Source organism: Oenanthe melanoleuca, chromosome 18 (assembly GCF_029582105.1).
Source record: "Oenanthe melanoleuca isolate GR-GAL-2019-014 chromosome 18, OMel1.0, whole genome shotgun sequence".
Lineage (NCBI taxonomy): Eukaryota > Metazoa > Chordata > Aves > Passeriformes > Muscicapidae > Oenanthe > Oenanthe melanoleuca.
In genome coordinates, this window is record NC_079351.1 from 405,295 (window position 1) to 425,348 (window position 20,054).

Here is a 20,054-nt window from a genome sequence, read left to right on the forward strand (position 1 = left end):
TTCCTGCCCCCTGGAGCAGCCCCTGGACGGGTGAGACCCCAGATCCTGTGGGGGCTGGCACAGGTACCTGCACAGCCGCTGTCAGGCGGTTGCAGTCATCAAAGCCTTGGCAGAAGATGGCAGCCAGCTGCTTGTTGGCATCCTCAACCTTCTTCTGGAACTCTTCAAAGTCTGTATTCCATTGCTGCCATTGAGAGCAAAGTGGTTTAAAGTGGCACAGGCCCTGTGCCTCCTTCCCAAATCCTTTAGGAAGGATTTGCTGAACTCAGAGGGTCCCCATGACCCCCTCTAGAGCCAGCCCTGTCCCACGTGCCCCTCTGCAGCACAAGAGATCACAAGAGATATTTTTCTTTTCACTTAGCCAATGTTAACACCTCCCTTCCAGCATCCATTACATTTCCACTCCAGCACCTCCTCACCTCTTCATCGGGATCCAAGGGATCATATTTGCAGTCAGCAAAAGCCTTGGTGGCCTCACAGATCTCCTCAGAGATCCTCAGCACCCAGGTGCCCAGGAAGTTTCCTCGCACCCCTCCCAGCACCGTCTTCTCCAGCTTCAGGAAGTCGATGGCTGCCTGGAACAGCTCCTGGCAAACACAAACCCCCCTGTCCAGGGCTGACCTGCCAGCCTCCCCACAGGGCCAGGGTGTGCCCACTGTGCCATGGGGGCTCAGGGCTGGGGGGAACAGAGCCATGAACCCCCAGTGCTGCCCCACTGTGCCAGCAGCCCCGGCCGAGCTCACCCTGTGCCACCCCCACCTCAGGATGCCCAGGGCAGGGAAGGGCACTGTGCCTGAAATGCTGGGCTGTCACCTTGATGTCCTTGAGCCTGTGCAAGAAGGCGGCCATCCTCCCAAAGAGCTGAGTGGGAGGAAACTCCCAGAGCTCTGGCTGCTCCTGGGAGGGGAGAGGGGCTGTCAGGCTGCTGCTGGTGGGCAGGGGGCCAGATGTGCCTGCACATCCCTGCACCCACCGGGAAGAACGTGGGCATGAGCTCGGAGCAGTAGGTGCTGTAGGACTGGAAGAACTTCTCTGTGGTGGAGATGGCGAGTGTGAGTCCCGCCAGCCCCTCCTGGGGCTCCCCTTGCAGCCCCTTCAGCATGTCCTCCGGGTTCAGGAATTTGTAGGTCTGGGACAGACAGGGGCCATTGTCAGGAGGACTGGAGGCTCCTCCTGCCCCTTTCACCCCCACACACTTGCTTGGGTTGCCTGCAGCCCACGCCAGCCCCAGACCCTCCCCAGCCCTGTGTGGGGCTCTGCTGTTCCCTTGTCCAGCGTGTCTCTGCATCTCCACATCAGCCCCAGGGCGGCAGCTGGAGGGGCAGGGCGGGTCAGTGCTGGCCCTGGGGCTGTACCAGGCTGATGAAGAAGTTGCAGATCTCCTGCAGGATGCGGGCTACGTGGGCAGGTGAGTGGTAGTGCATGCAGTGGGTGCGGAGCAGGCAGACAGTGCAGAGCACCTTGGGCACGAGGGGCTGCAGCTGTGGGAGCAGAGCCTGGTCAGGGGATGTGACCCCCGAGGCCTCTGGGGCTCTGCTGCTGCCCAGATGAGGCCACCAGGTTATTTTGCCTCGTCTCTCTAACCTGGAAGTAATCTGCTTGCTCCATGTCCTCCAGCAGCGCCTGCAGCGGTTGCAGGTGGAGGCTGACATCCTTGGCCTCCTCCAGACCTAGGGCAGGGAGAGGGGCCGTGCTGGGGCAGGGACACCTCGCAGGGGGCAGCCAGCAGCACGGCACGGAGCTCACCCCCAGTGACAGCGCTGAACATGTTCTGCAGGGAGGGCCAGTAGCAGCTGTCAGCCTTCTCCAGAGCCTTGGCCAGCACCGACACCTGGGGCGAGTGCAGCTGGAGGGAGACGGGCCGGGGTCACACGGGGGCTCAGCACGGGGGGCTGTGCCCACCATGCCCACTGTGCCCACCTGCTGGATGATGCACTCCAAGCTGGTCATCCTGGTCTGCCAGAAATCAAACTCCACCTTGGGCAGGGGGTGCAGCCCCTCCAGCAGCTGCTGAGCTGGGTCCTGGCTGAAGATCTCCTCAACCTGCTGGAACCACTCGATGACAACAGTCTCGATGGAGTGCAGCACTGCACCGTCTATGGGCTCCACCAGGCTGGAAGGCAGATGGGTTATGGCCCCTGGGAGCCCTGAACTGCCCCAGGGGAGCCCAAACAGCCCTAGGGAAGCCCATCACACCTGTACCTCTGCCAGTGCCTGGCATGACCCCCTCAAGCACTGTCTGCTGCAGGGCTCAGCTGTGCCCAGGGCTGTGCAGGCACCAAGCCAGTGCCCTGTCCCTTCCTGAGTGATTTATGTCCTGGGCCCCTGCCAGGCTTGTCTAGCACCAGGTGGTGCCAGCAGCACCCACCTGTCCGTGGTGGCACCTGCATCATCCCAGCTGACCAGGTGCTCGGGCAGGGGCAGCAGGGGCTTTCCCTGGATCTTCCCGCTCATCACCAACAGCTTGTTCTGCAGCTGGCGAGTCTGTCTCACGACGTCCTCCACCACAATCCTGGGCCAGCCCGACCCCTCCTCCTGGCTCAGCAGCAGAGGGGACACGACCTGCGGGACAGGGCTCGGCCAGGCCCTGGGGCAGCGGCACAGGGCACCCCATGTCCCCACTGCTGCCCACAGCCTCAGTGCTCTGCTGACCACAGGTGGGTTTTGCTCGTATTTATCTCATCAGTGTGACCAAAAGACCCCTTGCTCTGCGTTTCCAGCTCTCATGGCCTGGGAAGTGCAGGAAGTGGCACAGTGAATGCATCTAGAGGAGGCAGGGGTTGGCACAAGAGCAAAATCCCCCAGCAGTGAGGGGGAACAGTGGGATCCTGGAGCTGATGCAGCTTTTCCTGGCAGCAGGAATATTTATGGGAAATTTGAGAGAAACCCACTTAGACATTTTGCAGCTGCAGAGTAGAGGTAAGTGGGCATTATTATGAGTTTCTAAAATTGCAGAGAGGAAGTGATCCAGCTGGGGGCAGAAGAAAACTGGGATGGTGACCTTCCCCCAGCTCTTGGCCTTGTGAGGCTTGTTCTACATAGGGTGGGAGCCACTGCAGGGTCAGAGTGAGGGCCTGGCACAAGTTCTCTACCGTGAATTTTGGAGCCCACTTGGAAATTTGGCTAGAGCAGCCCAGAGCAGGAGTGCCAGTGCAGCAGTGTGCCCAGGGAGCTCAGCTCACCCTGCCCACCCCAACCCACCTCCATCAGCACAGCAATGAGCTGCTCCACGGGCGAGGGGCCGATGTCTCCCACCAGCAGAGCGCTCCGGCAGTTCTCCCCGGGGATGCTGTCCCCCTTCTTCTTCACACAGTAGATTCCCTTGCCCTTTATGGCAGGTGGGAAGCAGGTAGTGGGCAGGATCTGCCCAGCAGGGTTCAGCACCAGCACCAGCTCCTGCATTTCTGGCAGCTTGAAGAACTTGTCCAGCATAGTTGAAGTCTCCTCGCTGACCACAAACTTGGTCCACTTGTCCGGCCGGACGCGCAGCAGCCCCGTGGCCAAGCTCTCCAGGAGCTCCAACCTCTCATCCTGTGGGGCTGCCATCGTGCCAGCACCTGGGAGGGCCAGTGGGCAAAACCTGCTCAGCCAGGGGCTGTGCAGACCCCACACCCTGACCTCCTGCCACTGCCCATCCCACGCCTGCACTGCCCTCAGCCTTCCCTCTGCACGTGCAGTCTTAGGGGAAGCTGCCAGCCCAACCTGCCCGGTCACAGTGGCCCCAAGCCTACCCATCCCTGCCAGTGCCATCACCCCCTGGCCCTATTGCCCCCTGGCCAGCCCCATCACCCCCCGGCCCTATTGCCCCCTGACCTGTCCATCCCTGCCAGCCCCATCTCCCCCCGGCCCCATTGCCCCCTGGCCCACCCATCCCTGCCTGGCCCTATGGCTGCCCTGGCTCACCCCAACCTTACCTGGCTCTACAGCTTCCCTGTCGCACTCCTCAACCCTCCAGCAGCTCCACCCAACTGACAGTGCCACAGTTGAACTGACAGTCTGTGCCCTAACCGACCCTGCACCAGCCCAACAGGCACTGGCACCAGCCCCATGCAGGGCTGCCCTCCCCCTCCACGCCCTCAGCCAGGGCTGTTTGCCCACCCAAAGACACAGGATGGGCAGGGGCTGCAGCAGGGGCTGCTCTGGCAGCTCCCATGGCACAAGTGTGTGGCCCAGCCCCGATGGCACCAAGGCAGCTGGCACAGGCTGGTGCTCCAACCTTGCCCTCAGCCCAGACTGGCTCTGATCCCATTCACACCAGGTACCAGCTGGGTATGAACTCCCTGGTCCTGTTGCAGAACACGGTTCCCAAGGGTTCCCCACACCCCATTTTCCCAGTACAGCAGGTAACCCCAGCCCTGCCCAGCCCAGCTTGGTGCCTGCAGCAGGATGCAGGACCAAGAGTTGTCCCATCCTGGAACAGCCACCCTGAGCTCTGCAGTGAGGTGCCCCAGGCACGGTCCTGGTGGCCAGGGGCAGCTGCTGAAGGCACAGGGCTCACAAACACCCCCAGCACAGCAAGAGCTTGGGCTGGGAGGAGCAGGAGCCCAGTCCAAGGCTGGGCACAGGGCAAGGGCTGACAGTGGCAGGGCAGTCCTGCCCACCCAATGCTGCACAGAGCACAGGAGGCCAAGAGAAGCGTGGTGCAAGTATTTATTTGTTGCTGATCTTCAGCACTAGTTTACAAGGCCATGGCAAATTAAAAAAAAAAAAAAAAAAAAAAAAAAGAGGTTAGAATAAAAAATCCTGCCCCCCCACCCCACTCCTGTGAGGCCTCTGCACTGAACCACCCACATACAAAATAATCTACAAGGAGAAAACTATACAGGAGTATTTACACCTCTGATAAATAGACTAATACTGATCCAGGCGCCTCCAGACCGTGCGTGGGGATGGGGACAGGACAAGACACAGGTGACTGTGAGGCAGAGAGCTGGGGGCCACAGCCCCCACCCAGCCAGATCCCACCCCGAGGGAGGCTCCAGCTCTGGGCACGTCCCACCATGGCACCAACCACCGTGCACAGGGGCTGTGACACAGGGACATGCTGGGGCGATGGCACCCAGTGCTGCCACACCCACACCACAGCTGCCACGGCTGGGTGACAGCACAGCTCTGCCTGTGTGGCACCACTGCTCGTCAGGAGCCCCTGCCCCTCGCCCCTCCTGTCTGTGGGGACCATTCTGGCTGGGAGGGGCCAAGGCAGCAGCGTGGGGATGCCAGGACAGACCCAGGCCCGCTACAACGAGGGCCAGGGGCTGTATCTCTGCAGGGCCCCCCTGGGGCTGGCAGCCTGCACCCCAGCACCTGTGGCACCCCAAAACCACCGCTGCTCACCCACAGCTGCTCCCCGACACAACCCTGGCAGTGTCTGAACACGGCAGCTGGGGGGACCCAGAGCCAGCGGCTGCAGGACTGCAGGGGTCAGAGGCAGGGAGGGTGCCCGTGGTGCTGAGGCCAGGGCTCAGGGCTGCACAGGGTGCTGTGTCCAGCTGGAGCCCGTGACGATGCTGTCCAGCATGAGGCAGTGATGGGGGCAGAGTCACTGAGATGCCCCTTCCCTCCCCCCACAGTAAAGAAATGGCTAAGCTGAAGCTGGGCCCTGGGCCTCGAGGGCCAGCCTGCAGCGTGGCCCCTGCCCCATGTCCCCAGGACAGGGGGACACTCGGGCTGCTGCAGGGGCACGCTGGCCTCGCAGGGCCAGTCTGGCTGCTAGTGCCTCTTGGTGGAGGAGACCTTCTTCTTCCTGGCAGCCAGCATCTCGTAGAAGGGGTCCCGGCTGATGGCTGCCCTGGCAGGGAACAAGGGCTGGGTCAGGCCAGACTGCTGCAGGGATGGGTGCCACCTGCCTGGCCTTGGGCAGGTCCCTTCATACACCTGGGGAAGTTTTCTCCCCCCATCCTTGCAGGATGCCCTGGGGACCGTCCCCTCTGAGGACAGCAGGCAGGTCCCTGCTGTGCCCCTGCCCAGCACCGTGCCCCCAGGTGCTCCCCTCCTCAAGCACTCACTTGATGCACTTGATCCACTCCTCCTTCTCCTCGGGCGTGGGCGCAGAGATGCGATACACGGTGTGGTTCCCCTCCACCACACGCCCGTCTGCCTCTGTCTTGCAGGCCTTGATCACCTGGTCCTTGTTGTCAGGGATGTAGAGCTCAAAGCAGTTCTGGGAGGGAGAGACCGCTCAGAGGCAGCTCCCGCTTCCAAAGGGGAGCCCAGACTGGGAGGTAAAAAGCAGAGCCACACAGCCCTGGCACAGCCACTCCAGCATGGCAGAGAGGGACAGACATACTGTGACTGTCACCCCCTGGCCCTGCACGTGCCCCCATCTACACCCAGCTGCTCTGATGGTGCAGGCAGTGACTGTCTGGGGCCCCCTGCCTCTCCTGGGGACACCTCAGGGTGCTGCAACACCTCCCAGCCTTTCCTGCCCAAGCCAAAGCTGCCCCAAACCCCAGAGCACATTGCCACAGCACTCACGGGCTTCTTCGAGTCCTCCACCTCACGGATGCTCAGGTTCTCCAGGGGGATGATGCCACGGGGCTCCTTATCCTGGTGTGGAAAGCAGAGGTTTAGCTGAGGGGTGGACAGCCCCAGCCCAGCCCAGCCCACCCTGCACGCACTCACCGTTGTGTACTCGAAGTAGTACAGGCAGTTGTCAGTCAGGATGAACCAGCGGCGCTTCCACGTCTTCACCCTGCCTCCTGGGAGCAGAGAGGGCAGTCAGGCACGGCCCTGGGGCACAGGGGGGCACACACAGAGCCAAGCAGAGCCAGGCAGAGCCAGGCAGGGCGGCAGCAGCAGCAGGCAGCGCACCCGCCCCAGCCCCAGCCCCAGCCCCAGCCCCAGCCCCAGCCCCGCGGGAAGCACACGGATGGGGATGGAGGGAGGGACTGCCAGGCTGGGGGCGCTCTCAGCTCCCACCCTGACACAGACAGAGCACAGCCAGAGGAACTGCAGCCAGCAGCTCCCCGGGAGGACACGGGGCCGTGTGCCCACACTGACCATGGTCAGTTCATCCTGGACCCGGGCAGGGCAGGACTGTGGCCGAGCTCCACACTGCCAGCACAGCACAAGCTGGTCCCCGGGCACAGGCCCTGCTCCCCCTGGCCCAGCTCCCCTCCACAGCAGCCATTGCAGCAGTGCTGAATGCAGGATGCAGGATGAGCGCCCACCCCTGCAGGCTGGATCCGGCACGGACACGAGGAGCCACAGTGCACACTGGGGGCCCTGCTCGCCTCCTTCCCCTGCTCCCCTGTGCCAGCTGGCAGCCCACCCCTGTCCCTGCCCCACAGCAGGTCTGAGGGCCAGCACCAAGGCTCCCTGACACCTTGGGGTGCAGGGGCTGGAGCAGTGCTGGTGCCTCACGGGCACTGCTGTGAGCCCTCAGCGCAGCACAGGGCACCATGCAGACGGATCCTTCCTGCTCCCGTCCAGCTCCAGCCACTTGGCACACCCTAACCACCCGTGCACAGGCTGGGGCCCCTCCTGAGGAGACCCCGAACCCGTGCCCATCCCTTGTGTCACCAGAGGCAAAGACCCATCGGCCAGGCTGAGCTGTCTGCAGACACGGGGTGCACAGCTGGGCGGGTGCCAAGGTGCCACCGTGGCCCCATCCTCCCCTGGGGTGGCAGGGGAGGTCACAGGCCTTGGGGAACGTGTGGCATTGGCAAGGCCAGCACCCCAGGGCCCTGCCTGGAGGTGGAGGGGGCTGTCCTGCAGCAGGCGAGGTCCCCGGGCGTGTGGGGTTAGCAGCAACAGCAGCAGCAATGAGACTCATCACCAGCAATTAAAAATGCAAAGGAAACGAAGCCCCAGCAGTGTGAGCAGAGCAGGGAAGAGGGGTACGTACCTCCTGGAGTTGGGGGCAAGGAAAGGAAGAGCCAAAATCATGGAAACATATAAATGAGGGAGAAAAGAAAATTAAAAAAAAAAAAAAAAGGAAAAAAAAAAATAAAAAGAGGAACCCCAAAGCCCCCCCTTGCCCTGCGGGTCAGTGGGGCCGGGCTGCAGCAGGGAAGCTGTGAGGGGCTGGGCCAGCGGCGGGGCCGTGGGGGCTTCACTGCCCTGGCTCACTGTGGCTCGGTGGGATGGGGCTGCTGGGGACAGGCCTGGCTCCCTCTACCTCGTGGCTGACTGGCAGGCTCCTCCCCTGCCCCCCAAGACAGCTGGGGTCCGTAGGCACTCTGCTGCCTCCCCACCACCCCACTGGCGGTGCCAACCTGAACCTGGGTGTGTAGGGCCACGCCAGTCAGGGACAGGAGAGCCTGGGGCTGTCCTGTGCCCCCACCCAGGGCAGGGCAGGGGAGGGCAGGCAGCTCCTGCTCTCCTGTCCCAGGAGACTGGCCATGTATCAGGAGCTCTGACCCCAGCCAGAACCCTGGGAACATCCACCGAGCCCAATCCTGCCAACACCCACTCCCCTCACTACCCCCGGGCAGAGGGTCCCCAGAGGTGCCAGGAGAAGCCACAGGAGCCAGGGCGGGGCTCCGCCGGGAGCGGGCGGCGCAGCAGGGATGCCATGCACGCTGCCTGCATGTGGAGCCGGGATGCAGAGGTGTAATGCCGTGGGAAGGTGAGGCAGGGCTGCTCTGTGCATGGAGGGGGACGCACGCAGCCTGGGGCAGCTCCCGGGGCCTGCTCCGACACATCCTGCTGGGACTCGGTACCTCAGGGCCTCCAGGTCTCTGTGCTCTGACACCAGACCCGGTACCAGCTCTGCACCCAAGGGCTTGCCCAGCCTAGAGGCAGAATCCCTCAGGACACCCACCCAGCCGCTCCTCAGGGCCTCATCAGCTTCGAGGCTGCTCCTCCTGCCCAGCCAAGGGAAGATGCAGGGCTGGAGGTACAGACGCCTTCTCCATGAAGGCTGTGCCTGTCTCTGCAGCCTCCTCGGGCTCTGAAGAGCCAGGCCAGCAGGAGAACTGTGAGAAGCCCACGGGCATTGCAGCCTGGTGACAGCCTGCCCTCCCTTGCTGGCACTCACCGAGCTTCAGCAGCCAGCCCTCGCGGTCGGGGTTGAAGAAGGTGTGGGTGAGGTCGTTGCCATCATCCTCGGGGATTTTGAAGGGCTCGTTCTTGATGCTCTCATACAGGTTCTGGTACAACGACACGGAATCAGCTCTGCTTTGCCCTGCAGCCCCGTGGTGGGCCCTGCTCTGGCCCAGCATTGCAGCCTGGCCCCGGCCCTCACCTGGAGCAGCTCCTCAGGCAGGTCCCCCCCGTCGTTGATGCCGCGGTTCATGGCGATGAACCGCTCTGCCGTGGGCTTGTCCTTCACGTTGGGGTTGTGCAGGCTGGTGTTCAGCATGATGATGGCGAAGGACAGCACGTAGCAGGTGTCTGCAGGGGCAGAGGGGACAGTCAGCTGCGGGGCAGGGTGCCAGGGGGAGCGTGTGGGCCAGACACTCACCTGTGGACTGGAAGACGCCAGGGTTGCACTGGCAGTAGCGCTGGGCAAAGGCCTCCATCATGCGGTCGATCTTCTGTGCCTCCCCCGGCAGCCTGAAGCTCCACAGGAACTGCCTGTGGACAGGAGCTGTGCTGCTGAGCTGGGGGCTCCACGTCCCCCCCACCCCAAGGGCACGCTCAGCTCCCAGCCCCGCACTCACCGCAGCGCCTGCACCAGGTTGAGGTCGGTGAATTCGTGCAGCTCCACAAAGGCATGCAGGACTTGGATGTTGAACTCATCCCTGTGGGAACAGAGCCAGAGCACGAGGGATGCATGATCAGCAATCCTGTGACTGCTGAGAGGCTCCACTGTCCCTGCCCTTCTCCAGACTCTACTCATTCATGGGGGAAAGCTGCAGCTACCCCCTGCTTGATCTGCACAAATCAGGCACTTGCAAGTGCCAGCCATGAACTGAATACCCCCAGCAGCCCAGGTACCCCCAGCCAGCTGCCCTGTAAGCTCAGAGCCGCAGTGTCCCATCTCTCAGGTGGCAGGAGCCCAGAACAGCCCAGGAAAGCCGAGCCCAGCGCACCTCTCGCCCAGGTAGTCGCCGATGGCTGTTTTGTTGAGGCCCTCTCCCTTGTACAGGAACTGAGCGATGTCCTCGCACGTGTTCTTCAGCAGGTCGTTCTCGATCAGGAACTGGATGCCCTGCAGAGGTAAAAGAGAGACATCTAGGGATCTGTGGCTGCCCCTGCCCTGGCTGCTGGCTCTGCCCAGCCCCAGGAACCTGGACTGAGAGGTGGGAGAGCCATGCACACCCCCAGAGGCAGGTAACCAGCCCTGCTCCCCATCCCACAGTACCTTCTTGGGATCCATATTGAACTTCTTCCTGCCCATGGCCACCTGCTTGTTCCTCTGCATGTTTTTCCTGCAAGGCATTAAGCAGCTCTGAGCACCTGGCACATGCCCCCTGCCTCTGGGGCAGTGCACTGTAGGGAGGGTCAGCCTGGACCAAGGGGACCCAGGCCCCCATGCCAGACCCCTGCAGGGCAAAGCCAACACACTGCTCTGTGTGTGCTCTACACCATGGGGCTGCTCTTGGCCTGCCAGGCCTTGAACAGAGGCCTTGGGGTCACCCCGAGCAGAGGGGGTGCAGGCACAGCACCTGTCAGGTCACCCAGACACGGCAGGCTGTGGCTCTGGGGAGAGCAGTGGGGCAGGCAGAAGGGGACAGTCTTCATGCCCCAGCAGGGAACTGGGAATGATGCTGGGAGTCTGCTCCCACCAGCTGCTGGGACCCCCCTAATCCTGGCTGGCACTGACTGCACCAGCTCAGAATAACAAAGCCCGCTGTGGCCAGACAGGGGGCTGGGGCTTGGAAAAACAGAGCTGGGAGCAGCAGATCAGCCTGGGATCCCGCTCCCAGGAGCTCAGAGGGCCTGGGAAAGCTGCTCACAGCAGCACTCGTGGGCCAGGGCTCAGCCCAAGCGCTGTGTGCTGCTGTGACTCACTTCTCCTCCGTGGAGCCGAGGTTCTCGATCTCATTCGTCACTTCTGCTATCTCATCCTTCAGGCGCTATGGGGTGAGACAGGGGGCACTGAGACCAGGAGGTGCCTCCCCCACAGACCCTCCAGCCCCACTCCCTCAAGAGGCCCCGCAGCCCCTCCCTCCTCCCCAGGCACTGCCCAGGGGCTGAACCAGCTCTGGGCACTGGCAGAGGCCCTGGCTGCCCCCCGCTGCTAATCCCTGCAGCATTGCCACGCTCCCAGCATGCAGGAAGGAAGAGATTCAGAGGTTAACAAAATTACCCCTAATCCCTTCAGATCATGCCCAGCATATGGCGGTAATTAGCTTCTGCTGCCTTAATCAGGGACACGACTGACAGTGTCCCAGATAAGCCACGACCTCACAGGCACTTGCCAGGGCAATGGCCTGGCCCAGAGACATGTTCCCTGCCCGTGCCAGGCAGGGGCTGGCACAAACTGGCACAACTGCACAGCCTGGAGCTCTGCAGGGTACAGGAACAGGCATGGCTGCTTTGGCAGGGCAGGGACGGCTGGCTGTCACCTGGGATCACAGCCCAGCTGGGACCCTGTCCCCAGAGCCCCTCGGAGGAAGAGCAGGGGCAGCAGCAGGAGGGATCCTGGACGGGGCTCCAGGGACCCTGCAGTGACACAGGCAGGGGCACCGTGCCCTGGCCCCAGACTGCTGTCCCTGGGACAGGGGTGTGTGTGGCCCTTGCATCGCACCTGTATGTCAGCCAGCAGCTCCTGCTTCCGCCGGCGGATGTTCTCCAGCTCCTGGCACTCCTCTGGGGTCAGGTCACTGGGCACTGAGCAGAGACACCAACAGGTCAGCACGTGTGGTCCTGGCAGTCAGTCTGCCAGGCTCCTGGCACCACCCCTGCTCCAGGCAGCACTGAGGGCCTGGCTGGAGGCAGGACGTGGAGGTGCTGGGCAGCAGGAGGAGCTGGGCTGGCAAGCAGCGTCCCCAGCCCCACACAGAGGCCAAGTGGCACCAGTGGCATGAAAGGAATTTGAGGGCCAGGGCATCTGCTCCTTCAGACTGTGGGATTGCAGAGTGAGAACCAACATGGTTCCCTGGATCACCTCCAGCACTGCCTCTGCCAGCCCTGGCCCCACTGCCCCCACCAAGCCCCATTTCTCTCTGCTCTACCCCAGCCGGGCTGGTGCAGGTGCTCACTCCACTCCCCGTGGCTGGGCAGCTCTGCTGTGCCCTGCAGCACAGGCTCCACACTGACCTGCAGCCCTGCAGCTTGTTCTGCCACACCAGGCCAGCCCCAAACATAAACCAGCTCCTGGCCACCCCTGCAGCTCCCTCTATGGATTCATTATTCTGGGGCAGAGCCTGGAGCTGTGCACCCTCCAGACAGACCTCACCTGCACACCATGACATCTACACCTTCCTGTCACCCTGGGGAGCCAGACACCCCCTGTCCAACACAATCCCTGAGGCTCAAGCCCAGGGCCACCACATGGGTGCCTTGCTCCAGAAGCATTCCTAGTGCTCCTTGGCATGTGACCTCCTTGCTTCACGGTGACAAGGCATCCCATTCCTGCTCCCTCCAGTCCCCAAGGTCACCTGCTCCTTCAAGAGTGCTCCCAGCCCTCTTACTATGCCCCACCTCTGCCAGTGGGGTCTGTGTGGTGCATCAAGGTCACCTACAAGGACATCAAACACCATCCCTCCAGAGCATTGTCCCCAAGGGAGGTGGCAGCAGGATCCGCCAGCTCAGCTCTTGTGTCACTCCACCTCCCACCCAGGTTGCTGGGAACAGGCGTCTGTAGGGCTGTCACCACCCTCCCCTGCCCCAAGCACGACCCCCTGAGGTCCTGTGTGCCACCATGTACACATCCACAGCTGCCAGCAGCCCAGACTCACCAGAGTGTCCCCAGAGTGCCCCCCGGAGTGTCCCCAGCACTGCCCCTGCCCCACGCCAGCGCTCAGAGCCCCCTGTGCCTTCGGGCCAGCACTGTCCTCAGCCATGCATCCATTCTGCCCTAGTGGGAGCTCCCTGGGTGAGGGTGACCCTGCACCCCCAATCTCTGAGCTCAGCACTGCCCCAGCTCTGCTGGGGCTCTCAGGAGCTTCCTCCTTGACGAGCCCTTGTTGCCAGGCTGAGGCGCCTCGGCTTGCGACACCGACCCTCAGTCAGACCGACGCCAACGCTTCCCAATACTTTCAGTCTGCCGTGTCAGGACGCCTGAGCCAGACAAGTTGGCTCGTGGCACCAGGTTAAAAGTTACTTACAGTACCAGAGCAGGGCCGATGCATCCCCGCACCCTCCGCGTGCCCCAGCGCCATTCCCACCGGCACCAGCCCCCGGTGCCAGGCCCAGGGTGCCCAGCAAGCCCAGGCTCGCGGCAGGACGGCTGAGCTGCGTCAGAGCTGCTCCTCAGACACACAGACCCCACATCCCTGGGCTGCTGCATGTGCCACAGGACCCTCCTGCCAGCTGCAGGACCCAGCTGCCAGACCCCCGCCTGGCCACAGGGAAAGCCAGAGCCATGCCAGGGCTGGAGCTGGCCTCAGGCAAGCCCTCAGCTCTGCCTTCCCTGCCCACCTGGGAGAGGCTGGGGGTCCCAGCCGGGTCCCGGGGCGCAGGAGGAGACGCTGCAGGGCAGCAGGGACGGCAGGGCTGCTCCCGAGCCCCGGAAGGTCCCTCCCCGGCGGGGGCTGAGCACTCGTGACAAACAGCCCAGCCATGTCAGCAGCAGCCGGAGGAAGAGAAACCCCAGACGCAGGAGCTTTGCTGGGGAAGGAAGGCGGCATTAACCCTTCCCTGGCTCTGCACAAAAACCTCCCAGTGAGCCCGGCCAGCGGCAGAGCAGTGCCCGAGGGGACGGCAGGCCGGAACAGACACTTCCCCTGCTCCAGCCTGGCACATGAGAGAGACCCAGCACACTGTAAGCCGAGGGCTCCCACAGCAGGAACCTGCTCGGGGCAGCAGGGGCCACCAGCAGGGTTTGTCCTTGTGCTGGGGGCTCACTGGGACCCCAGAGCAGCAGTGGCAGCGCTGCCCTCTCCACACTCGCCCAAAGCAGAGTGCCGCGGTACAGGGTCCTGTCCCAGCTCACGGTGTCCCTGTGCCCGCAGCACCATCGTGCCAGGCCCTATCCCTGTGCCCGCAGCACCATGGTGCCAGGGTCCTGTCCCCTCTCACGGTGTCCCTGTGCCCGCAGCACCATGGTGCCAGTCCCTGTCCCAGCTCACCGTGTCCCTGTGCCCGCAGCACCATGGTGCCAGGCCCTGTCCCTGTCCCGCAGCACCATGGTGCCAGGCCCTGTCCTGTACCCCCTCACGGTGTCCCTGTGCCCGCAGCACCATCGTGCCAGGCTCTGTCCCTGTCCCGCAGCACCATCGTGCCAGGCCCTATCCCTGTGCCCGCAGCACCGTGGTGCCAGGCCCTGTCCCTGTCCCACAGCACCGTGGTGCCAGGCCCTGTCCCGGCCGTGCCCAGCTGCCGGGGCTATCGGACACCTGCGGCCGGTGCCTCCGCGGTGCCTCCAGGCCCCTGTGCCAATGAGCTCCTGGGTGTCACTGCAGCCTCGCCAGGAGCTGCAGCAGCAGCAGCAGCACCCACAGTAACTGCCGTGCTGCCGGCGGGGAGCGGGGCAGGCGCTGCTCCCCCTCCCTGGACGCTGTGTGCCGGGTCCCAGCCGGGCCGGCCCTGCCCTTCCTTCCTCGGGGCCTGCCAGGACACTCGGCCCCGCACATCTTGAGCTCCCCTCCCTTCCCCAGCCCTGCAGCTCCCCCATCTCTGCCACACCTCTCCACCGCAGGCCCAGCTCCTGTGCTGGCCCTGGGGACCGCTGTGCCCGCTCCCCTCCGCGGGCTGGGACCAGAGCTGGAGTCAGGAGAAGGACCAGGAGCCATGCCAGTCCCCACAGCATGCTGCTCCCCCGTTATGGGGTGTCTGTAGGGACCCCACTGCTCTGTGCAGGACCCTGTGTGACAAGTCCAGGCGCTGCAGGGCCGTGCCTGCAGTGGGAGCAGCCCCAGCACGTCCCTGTCCCTGTCAGCTGCCTGGAGAGGCTGTACCAGCTCCGGCTGCCTTGACTCAGCTAAATCCTGCCCAGCAGCACGAGATGGAGACACAGCACCCAGAATGCCAGCTCTGGAGTAAGGGGAGGGTGGGCTTCAGAAGCATTGGGGTGTCCTTTGGCCCTCTGAGCAGCAGCCAGCCCACACCAGAGGGACAACAGCCCTGGGGTCAGGCTGACCGTGGGGGTGACCCAGGTCTCTGCCTGCCATGGGTGCGGCTACCCACTGTGCCCCTTGGTGGGGTCCCGTGGCGCCCCCAGAAACATCCTGCCTGTCTCCCCACACCACATCCTGTTTTCACCATGGCTGTGCGCACACCCTGGCTTGCGTCAGCCCCATCCTTCCCCACCGGCAGCTGAGGTGCATCAGGAGGAGGGTTTGGGGACAGGCCCTCCTAGGCTGCTGGACCCCGTGCTCAGGACACTCTCCTGCCCATCACCTCACTAACCTTGCTTCCCTGACCCAGAGCCCATCAAGGAATCCCCTCCACAGTCACGACCTTGCTCCCAGCGGCTCAAGACTCCAACATTCCCATGCATGGACCCCCAGCCTCCAGCACGGCTGGGTAAGCACCAGCTCAGCCATATCTACAGACACTGTGCATGTGCAAGGAATACAGCCAGGCAAGCCCCTCAGCTGCTCCCATCACTGCTTATGGTGCCAGGCCTTGAGAGAAGCAGAGCCCACAGGCTGAGGAGGTCCCTCAGCCCCCCAGTCCCACAGCTGGGAAGGAACTAGCTGACCTTCAGCACACCCACAACATGGCAGGAGCTGGGCTTTCCCACACAGAATTCCCTTTGGAGAGTGCCACCCTCGCCTCTGTAGACACTTGTGATGAGGGCGACCGAGTGCTCACACATCCTGCAGGGCAGGACATGCCATGGCCATGCCTGTGACCTCCCAGCCACCACTGCTGGCTCCCAAACCCCCCTGTCCCAGCACGGCACCAGCTCCAGCGCAGGGCAGTGCCAGTGAGGGGCCCCGTGCCTGTGCTTGCAGAGGCCCGGGCTCGGGAAGGCCGGCAGAGGAAGGAGGCAGTGAGACAGCGAGGACACTCCGTGCTGCTTTCAGCCGGAGCCATATGGAGCCAGAGCCATATGGAGCCGGAGCCACGGGCACCACCGTGCCTGCTGGGGGATGGGAACCCCGCGGCACGGAGGGGAGGGGGCACGCAGTGCCTACCTGCCTTGGCAGCCACCGAGGGGCACAGGAATGCCTGGAAACTGGAGGCGCAGAGCTCGCTGACTGTCCCCATGCCGCGGGGGTCGCACGCAGGATGCCACCAGCTCCGGGAGGGCAAGGCAGGGACAGGCAGAGACGAGGCAGGAGCAGGCAGAGGCCGGGCAGGTGCGCGTGGCCGAGCAGTGGGCTCCCCGGCACGGGCAGGTGGCCAGTGCCCGGGGCAGCTCCCGCTGCCGTGGAGCCGGGCGCAGGCAGGGCAGCCGAGCGCTCCGGCTCTGGCTGGAGCCGGCTCTGCTAGGGGAGCTCCAGCCGCAGGAGCCCACGCGCAGCCCCAGCCAATCCCCGCCGCACCGGCACACCAGCCCGTGCCACCGCCGGAGCCCCGGCAGCGCCTCAAAGCCACTTAGAGGACGAGGAGTTTGGGAAGTTCCCAGCAGCCCCCCAGCCAGGCCGCCTGCCCCCCGGCAGCCCCCCTGGCCCCGCGGGGGGCTGGCAGTGGGGTATTTTTAGAGTGGTTTTATCCCTCCGTATTAGAGCATTAAGCATCAGGAGCCGGCGGTCGCATAGCAACGAGCGCCGCATGGAGGAAGGTGCACCGGGGAAGCGCGGCGCTGCCGGTGTGGGGGTGCCTCCAGCCCCCAGCTCTGGGGCACGGGGCCCGAGTCCCAGCCCTGAGCCAGCCCTGTGTGCCCCGGCCATGCCCCAGAACCTCTGCCCACTCTGCTGTGTGGGGGGCTCCTGCAGCAGGAACTGGGGGGTCCTGCCCTGGGATCCTGGGCTGGGGGACAGCTGTGGAGCTGGGAAACGCACAACCCTCCCACCCTCCAACCCCACAGGCACTGAGCAAAGCCAAACCGGACTGACAGCTCCTTTCCTCAAAGCAGGAGCGATCTCGAGCACAGGGCATGGCCATGAGTAACAAACCCCAGGGCCTGTCAGGGCAGGAGCAGCTCGACAGCTCTGCTCCCCACCCCTGCATCCACTGGGATCGCTGAGCCAGGAGTAACTTGAGTGGGGCAGGCGCTGGGGAAGGGCACCCTGGAAGGCAGGAGCAGTCCCTGATACCGGGTGCAGTGTGACTGCAGAGAGGAGAGAGGGGAGAAGGGCAGCTGACAGGGCTGCCAGGGCAGCAGGGCACTCACTGCTGATGTGACTGACCTTCTGCTTTCAATAGCACTTCCCCTTTCCCAGGGGCCAGAGCAGTGGTTGCCACATCACCAAGAGGCAAAAGGGCAGCTAAGGGAGCCAGGAGCACAGGGGAGGCTGAGCTGGGCACGTGCTGTACAAGCTCCTGCCTGGGCCTGGACTGGCATCTGGAGAAACCCCTGTGTGACACAAGCACATGGGTCTGTGACTGGGATGAGGCAGGGCCAGGTGGAATCTCCAACACAGAGTGACCTGCATACCTGGCTTGGTCTTTGCAGCCTGTCCAGGCCAGGTGGGCTGTTCACAAACCAGAGCTACAGCCCTGCAAGTGTCAGCAGCAGGGCCCCTTGTCCTCTGCTTCAAACACCTCACAAGAGGAATTGGATAGCTGCCTCTGCCCGAGCCCCTGGCTCTGCTCTCCAAGCCTGGCGCTACCCCTGCACTGCCTCTCGCCTTTGACCTGAGTCCATCCCTGAGCTCCCCAAGCTGGGCCCAGCAACTTGCCCCTTGCCCAGGCTGACCCCACACTGTGCAAGGGAAGGCGCTGGGGCTCAGCAGCAGCTCCCCCAGCAGTGTTTCCTGGTGCCCAGTTCCTGGTCCCCAGGGACATGCTGTGGAGTCCCAGGATGCTTCCCAAACAGCTAAGCTGTGCCAAAGGGCTGCCACCACACAGGCACAACAGGACTTTGCAGAATGGTGGTGAGGAGGGCAGGGACTACCTGGGTGAGGAGCCCCTCAGCCCATCCTGCTTTGGGGATCCCCACACCTTGCACAGCCCACCCTGCCATCACACACCCATCCTGCCCCAGACAGCACAGCCCCTCAGGCACAAGCTGCTTTGCTGGAGGCTGCATCAACCCTACTTAGAGAAATCCCTTAATCCCCAGGCCAGAGTGAGCGGTAATCCCTCGGGTGCAGCGGGATTACAGCACTGCCCAATCCCCCTGTCCCCGGGGCCAGGCCTGAGCTGTGATGGGGCGCTCAGGACACGGTGCCAGGACAGGACTGTGCTCCCTCATCCTCTCACCAGTGCTGCAGCTCGGCAAGGCAGGAGCAGCCAGGATGGTTCCCCGCCAGGACACCTCTTCCCCACGGTCCAGAGGCGTTTGACCCACACCACTGCTCGCGGTCAGTTCGGTCTGGGCTGGGCTCTCACTGCTGCTCCCATGGGGAGATGCTGGGAAAGGGGTGGGAGTGTAGCCCCCCGCCCGGGCAGGGGGAGCACACATCTGTGCCGCCAGCTGCTGACCCCGGGATTTGCTCTCTGCTGAGGCAGACGGCTGGAGAGAGGCCGTGAGCCGTGGGGCAGACACTGGCGTCAGCACAATCGCACCAGAAAGAGACTCCCGGTTGGCTCCCACCATGCTACAGCCTCGGCTCAATGTCCTTGGCTAAACCAACTCAGCTGAAGGGCTCCAGGGCAGCCGTGGGTTGTGCTGCCCCCAGCTCAGGAGCAGTGGTGGGCTGGAGGCGGCTGTGCACCCCCTGTGTCCCCTGCAGTGGGATGAGCGGGACACTTCCAATGCTGAGACATGGCCCGGGATGTCTTCCAGGTGATTCCGGGAACACACGAGAGGCTGCTGGCAGAAGCGCTGCCCACAGCACTCTGCTGCTAATGGACTGTATCTGACAACGCCCGAGCCAGGCCGCAGCCGCCGGCACCTTCCTTATCTCACACAGCGAAGTCCTCGCAGCCAAGCACAGTCACTTCTGGGGCGGAACAGCAGCTCCTAATCGGCTGCACAGCTGGGCAGGAAACCGGCCCTGAACCAGCCCTGCCGGCAGTGGCACTTGGCTGGCACCGCTGCTCCCAGGAGGAACGGGGACCAGCACGGCTCCAGCACTGGGGCCATGGCCTCGGATATATCACTCAGGCTCCCCTCAGCAAAGTCCCTGCTCGAGGCAAAACCACCCGCACGGGAACCTGCCTGGGAGACACCGGGCACAGGCCCGGTCCCGGTCCTCAGCACCGGGAGGAACGCTCTGCGGGCACGGAGGGCAGAAGAAAGCGGGAGGAAAATGCAGGGGCATGAGAGAGGAGACCTTGCAACCCCCGAGCCACCGTGTCCCGTGGGAGGGGGTGCAGGGCACAGCTGGGAGCTCCCGGACCCGGGGGCTGTGACACTCAGCCCCATCGAGGCGAACGGCGCTGAGCTCTGCGGGGCCGGGGCTCGGCGGGGCCGCGGGAGCACATGAGGGCGGGCGAGCGGCCGGCGGAAGGCGAGGGGGCAGCGAGCCCCGGAGCTCACACGGCGGTGCCGGCGGCCCGCGGCTCGCGCGGCCCGCAGCTCGCCGGCCCCGGGCACCAGGTGCCAGTTCCGCCCGGCGCTTCCTCCTCCGCCGCCGCCCGCACGATGCCGCGAAGGCCGCGGCCGCTCTGTCACCTGCGGGCACAGGTCCCGCCGCCGCCGCCAAATCCCCGCCCGTCCCGGAGCCGCCGCCCCCGGTCCTGCACCTGGGAGCGGCCCGGCCCGAACGCGCCCCGCCCGGAATGGCCGCCACCCACCGGGGACCACGGACGCCTAGCCCGGCGCCTGGTCCCGGGCCCGGTGGGTGTCCCAGAGACCCCCGCCCGCCCATCCCCGGCCCGCACTGACCGCAGCCGCCGCCCTCCTCCTCCTCCATCCCGCCGCCGCCGCTCCGGCCCCGCCCGCGTGACGAGCGCGCCGCCGCCGCCACGGCCGGCACCACGTGACCCGAGGGGCGGAGCTACGCCAGCCCCGCCCCCTGCGCGCTCCGCCCCGGTGTCCCCTCCTCGGTCCCGGTGTCCCC

The 20,054-nt window shown here is 64.4% G+C and overlaps 2 protein-coding genes across 4 annotated transcripts in view; both read right to left on the bottom strand.

The window, feature by feature from the left end:
- DNAH17 (dynein axonemal heavy chain 17) overlaps positions 1 to 3,546 on the bottom strand; it is a 35,820-nt gene extending 32,274 nt beyond the window's left edge. The window contains exons 1-10 of the mRNA XM_056505703.1: positions 3,202 to 3,546; positions 2,385 to 2,562; positions 1,921 to 2,147; positions 1,747 to 1,846; positions 1,585 to 1,670; positions 1,356 to 1,481; positions 974 to 1,129; positions 814 to 897; positions 420 to 587; positions 68 to 184 (exon numbers count right to left, since the gene is read on the bottom strand). Coding sequence (XP_056361678.1) covers positions 68 to 184; positions 420 to 587; positions 814 to 897; positions 974 to 1,129; positions 1,356 to 1,481; positions 1,585 to 1,670; positions 1,747 to 1,846; positions 1,921 to 2,147; positions 2,385 to 2,562; positions 3,202 to 3,546 — 1,587 coding nt within the window. The remainder of the gene's footprint in view (positions 1 to 67; positions 185 to 419; positions 588 to 813; positions 898 to 973; positions 1,130 to 1,355; positions 1,482 to 1,584; positions 1,671 to 1,746; positions 1,847 to 1,920; positions 2,148 to 2,384; positions 2,563 to 3,201) is intronic.
- Positions 3,547 to 4,633: 1,087 nt separating this feature from the next.
- CYTH1 (cytohesin 1) lies at positions 4,634 to 19,955 on the bottom strand. 3 transcript variants are annotated; one of them, XM_056506084.1, is made up of 13 exons: positions 19,880 to 19,955; positions 11,639 to 11,721; positions 10,900 to 10,964; positions 10,250 to 10,316; positions 9,978 to 10,096; positions 9,606 to 9,686; positions 9,407 to 9,519; positions 9,188 to 9,336; positions 8,981 to 9,092; positions 6,622 to 6,698; positions 6,475 to 6,546; positions 6,006 to 6,160; positions 4,634 to 5,788 (listed from the first exon to the last, which is right to left on the bottom strand). In XM_056506084.1, the coding sequence occupies exons 1-13, from the start codon at positions 19,905 to 19,907 to the stop codon at positions 5,710 to 5,712; spliced, it is 1,200 nt and encodes a 399-aa protein (XP_056362059.1). In that variant the 5' UTR covers positions 19,908 to 19,955; the 3' UTR covers positions 4,634 to 5,709. The 3 variants fall into 3 exon arrangements, with proteins under 3 accessions (XP_056362059.1, XP_056362058.1, XP_056362060.1); XM_056506083.1 differs by lacking the exon at positions 19,880 to 19,955 and adding an exon at positions 16,137 to 19,148 and having other exon boundaries at positions 4,640 to 5,788; XM_056506085.1 differs by lacking the exon at positions 19,880 to 19,955 and adding an exon at positions 13,474 to 13,623 and having other exon boundaries at positions 4,640 to 5,788; positions 6,622 to 6,700; positions 8,980 to 9,092.
- Positions 19,956 to 20,054: the final 99 nt, after the last annotated feature.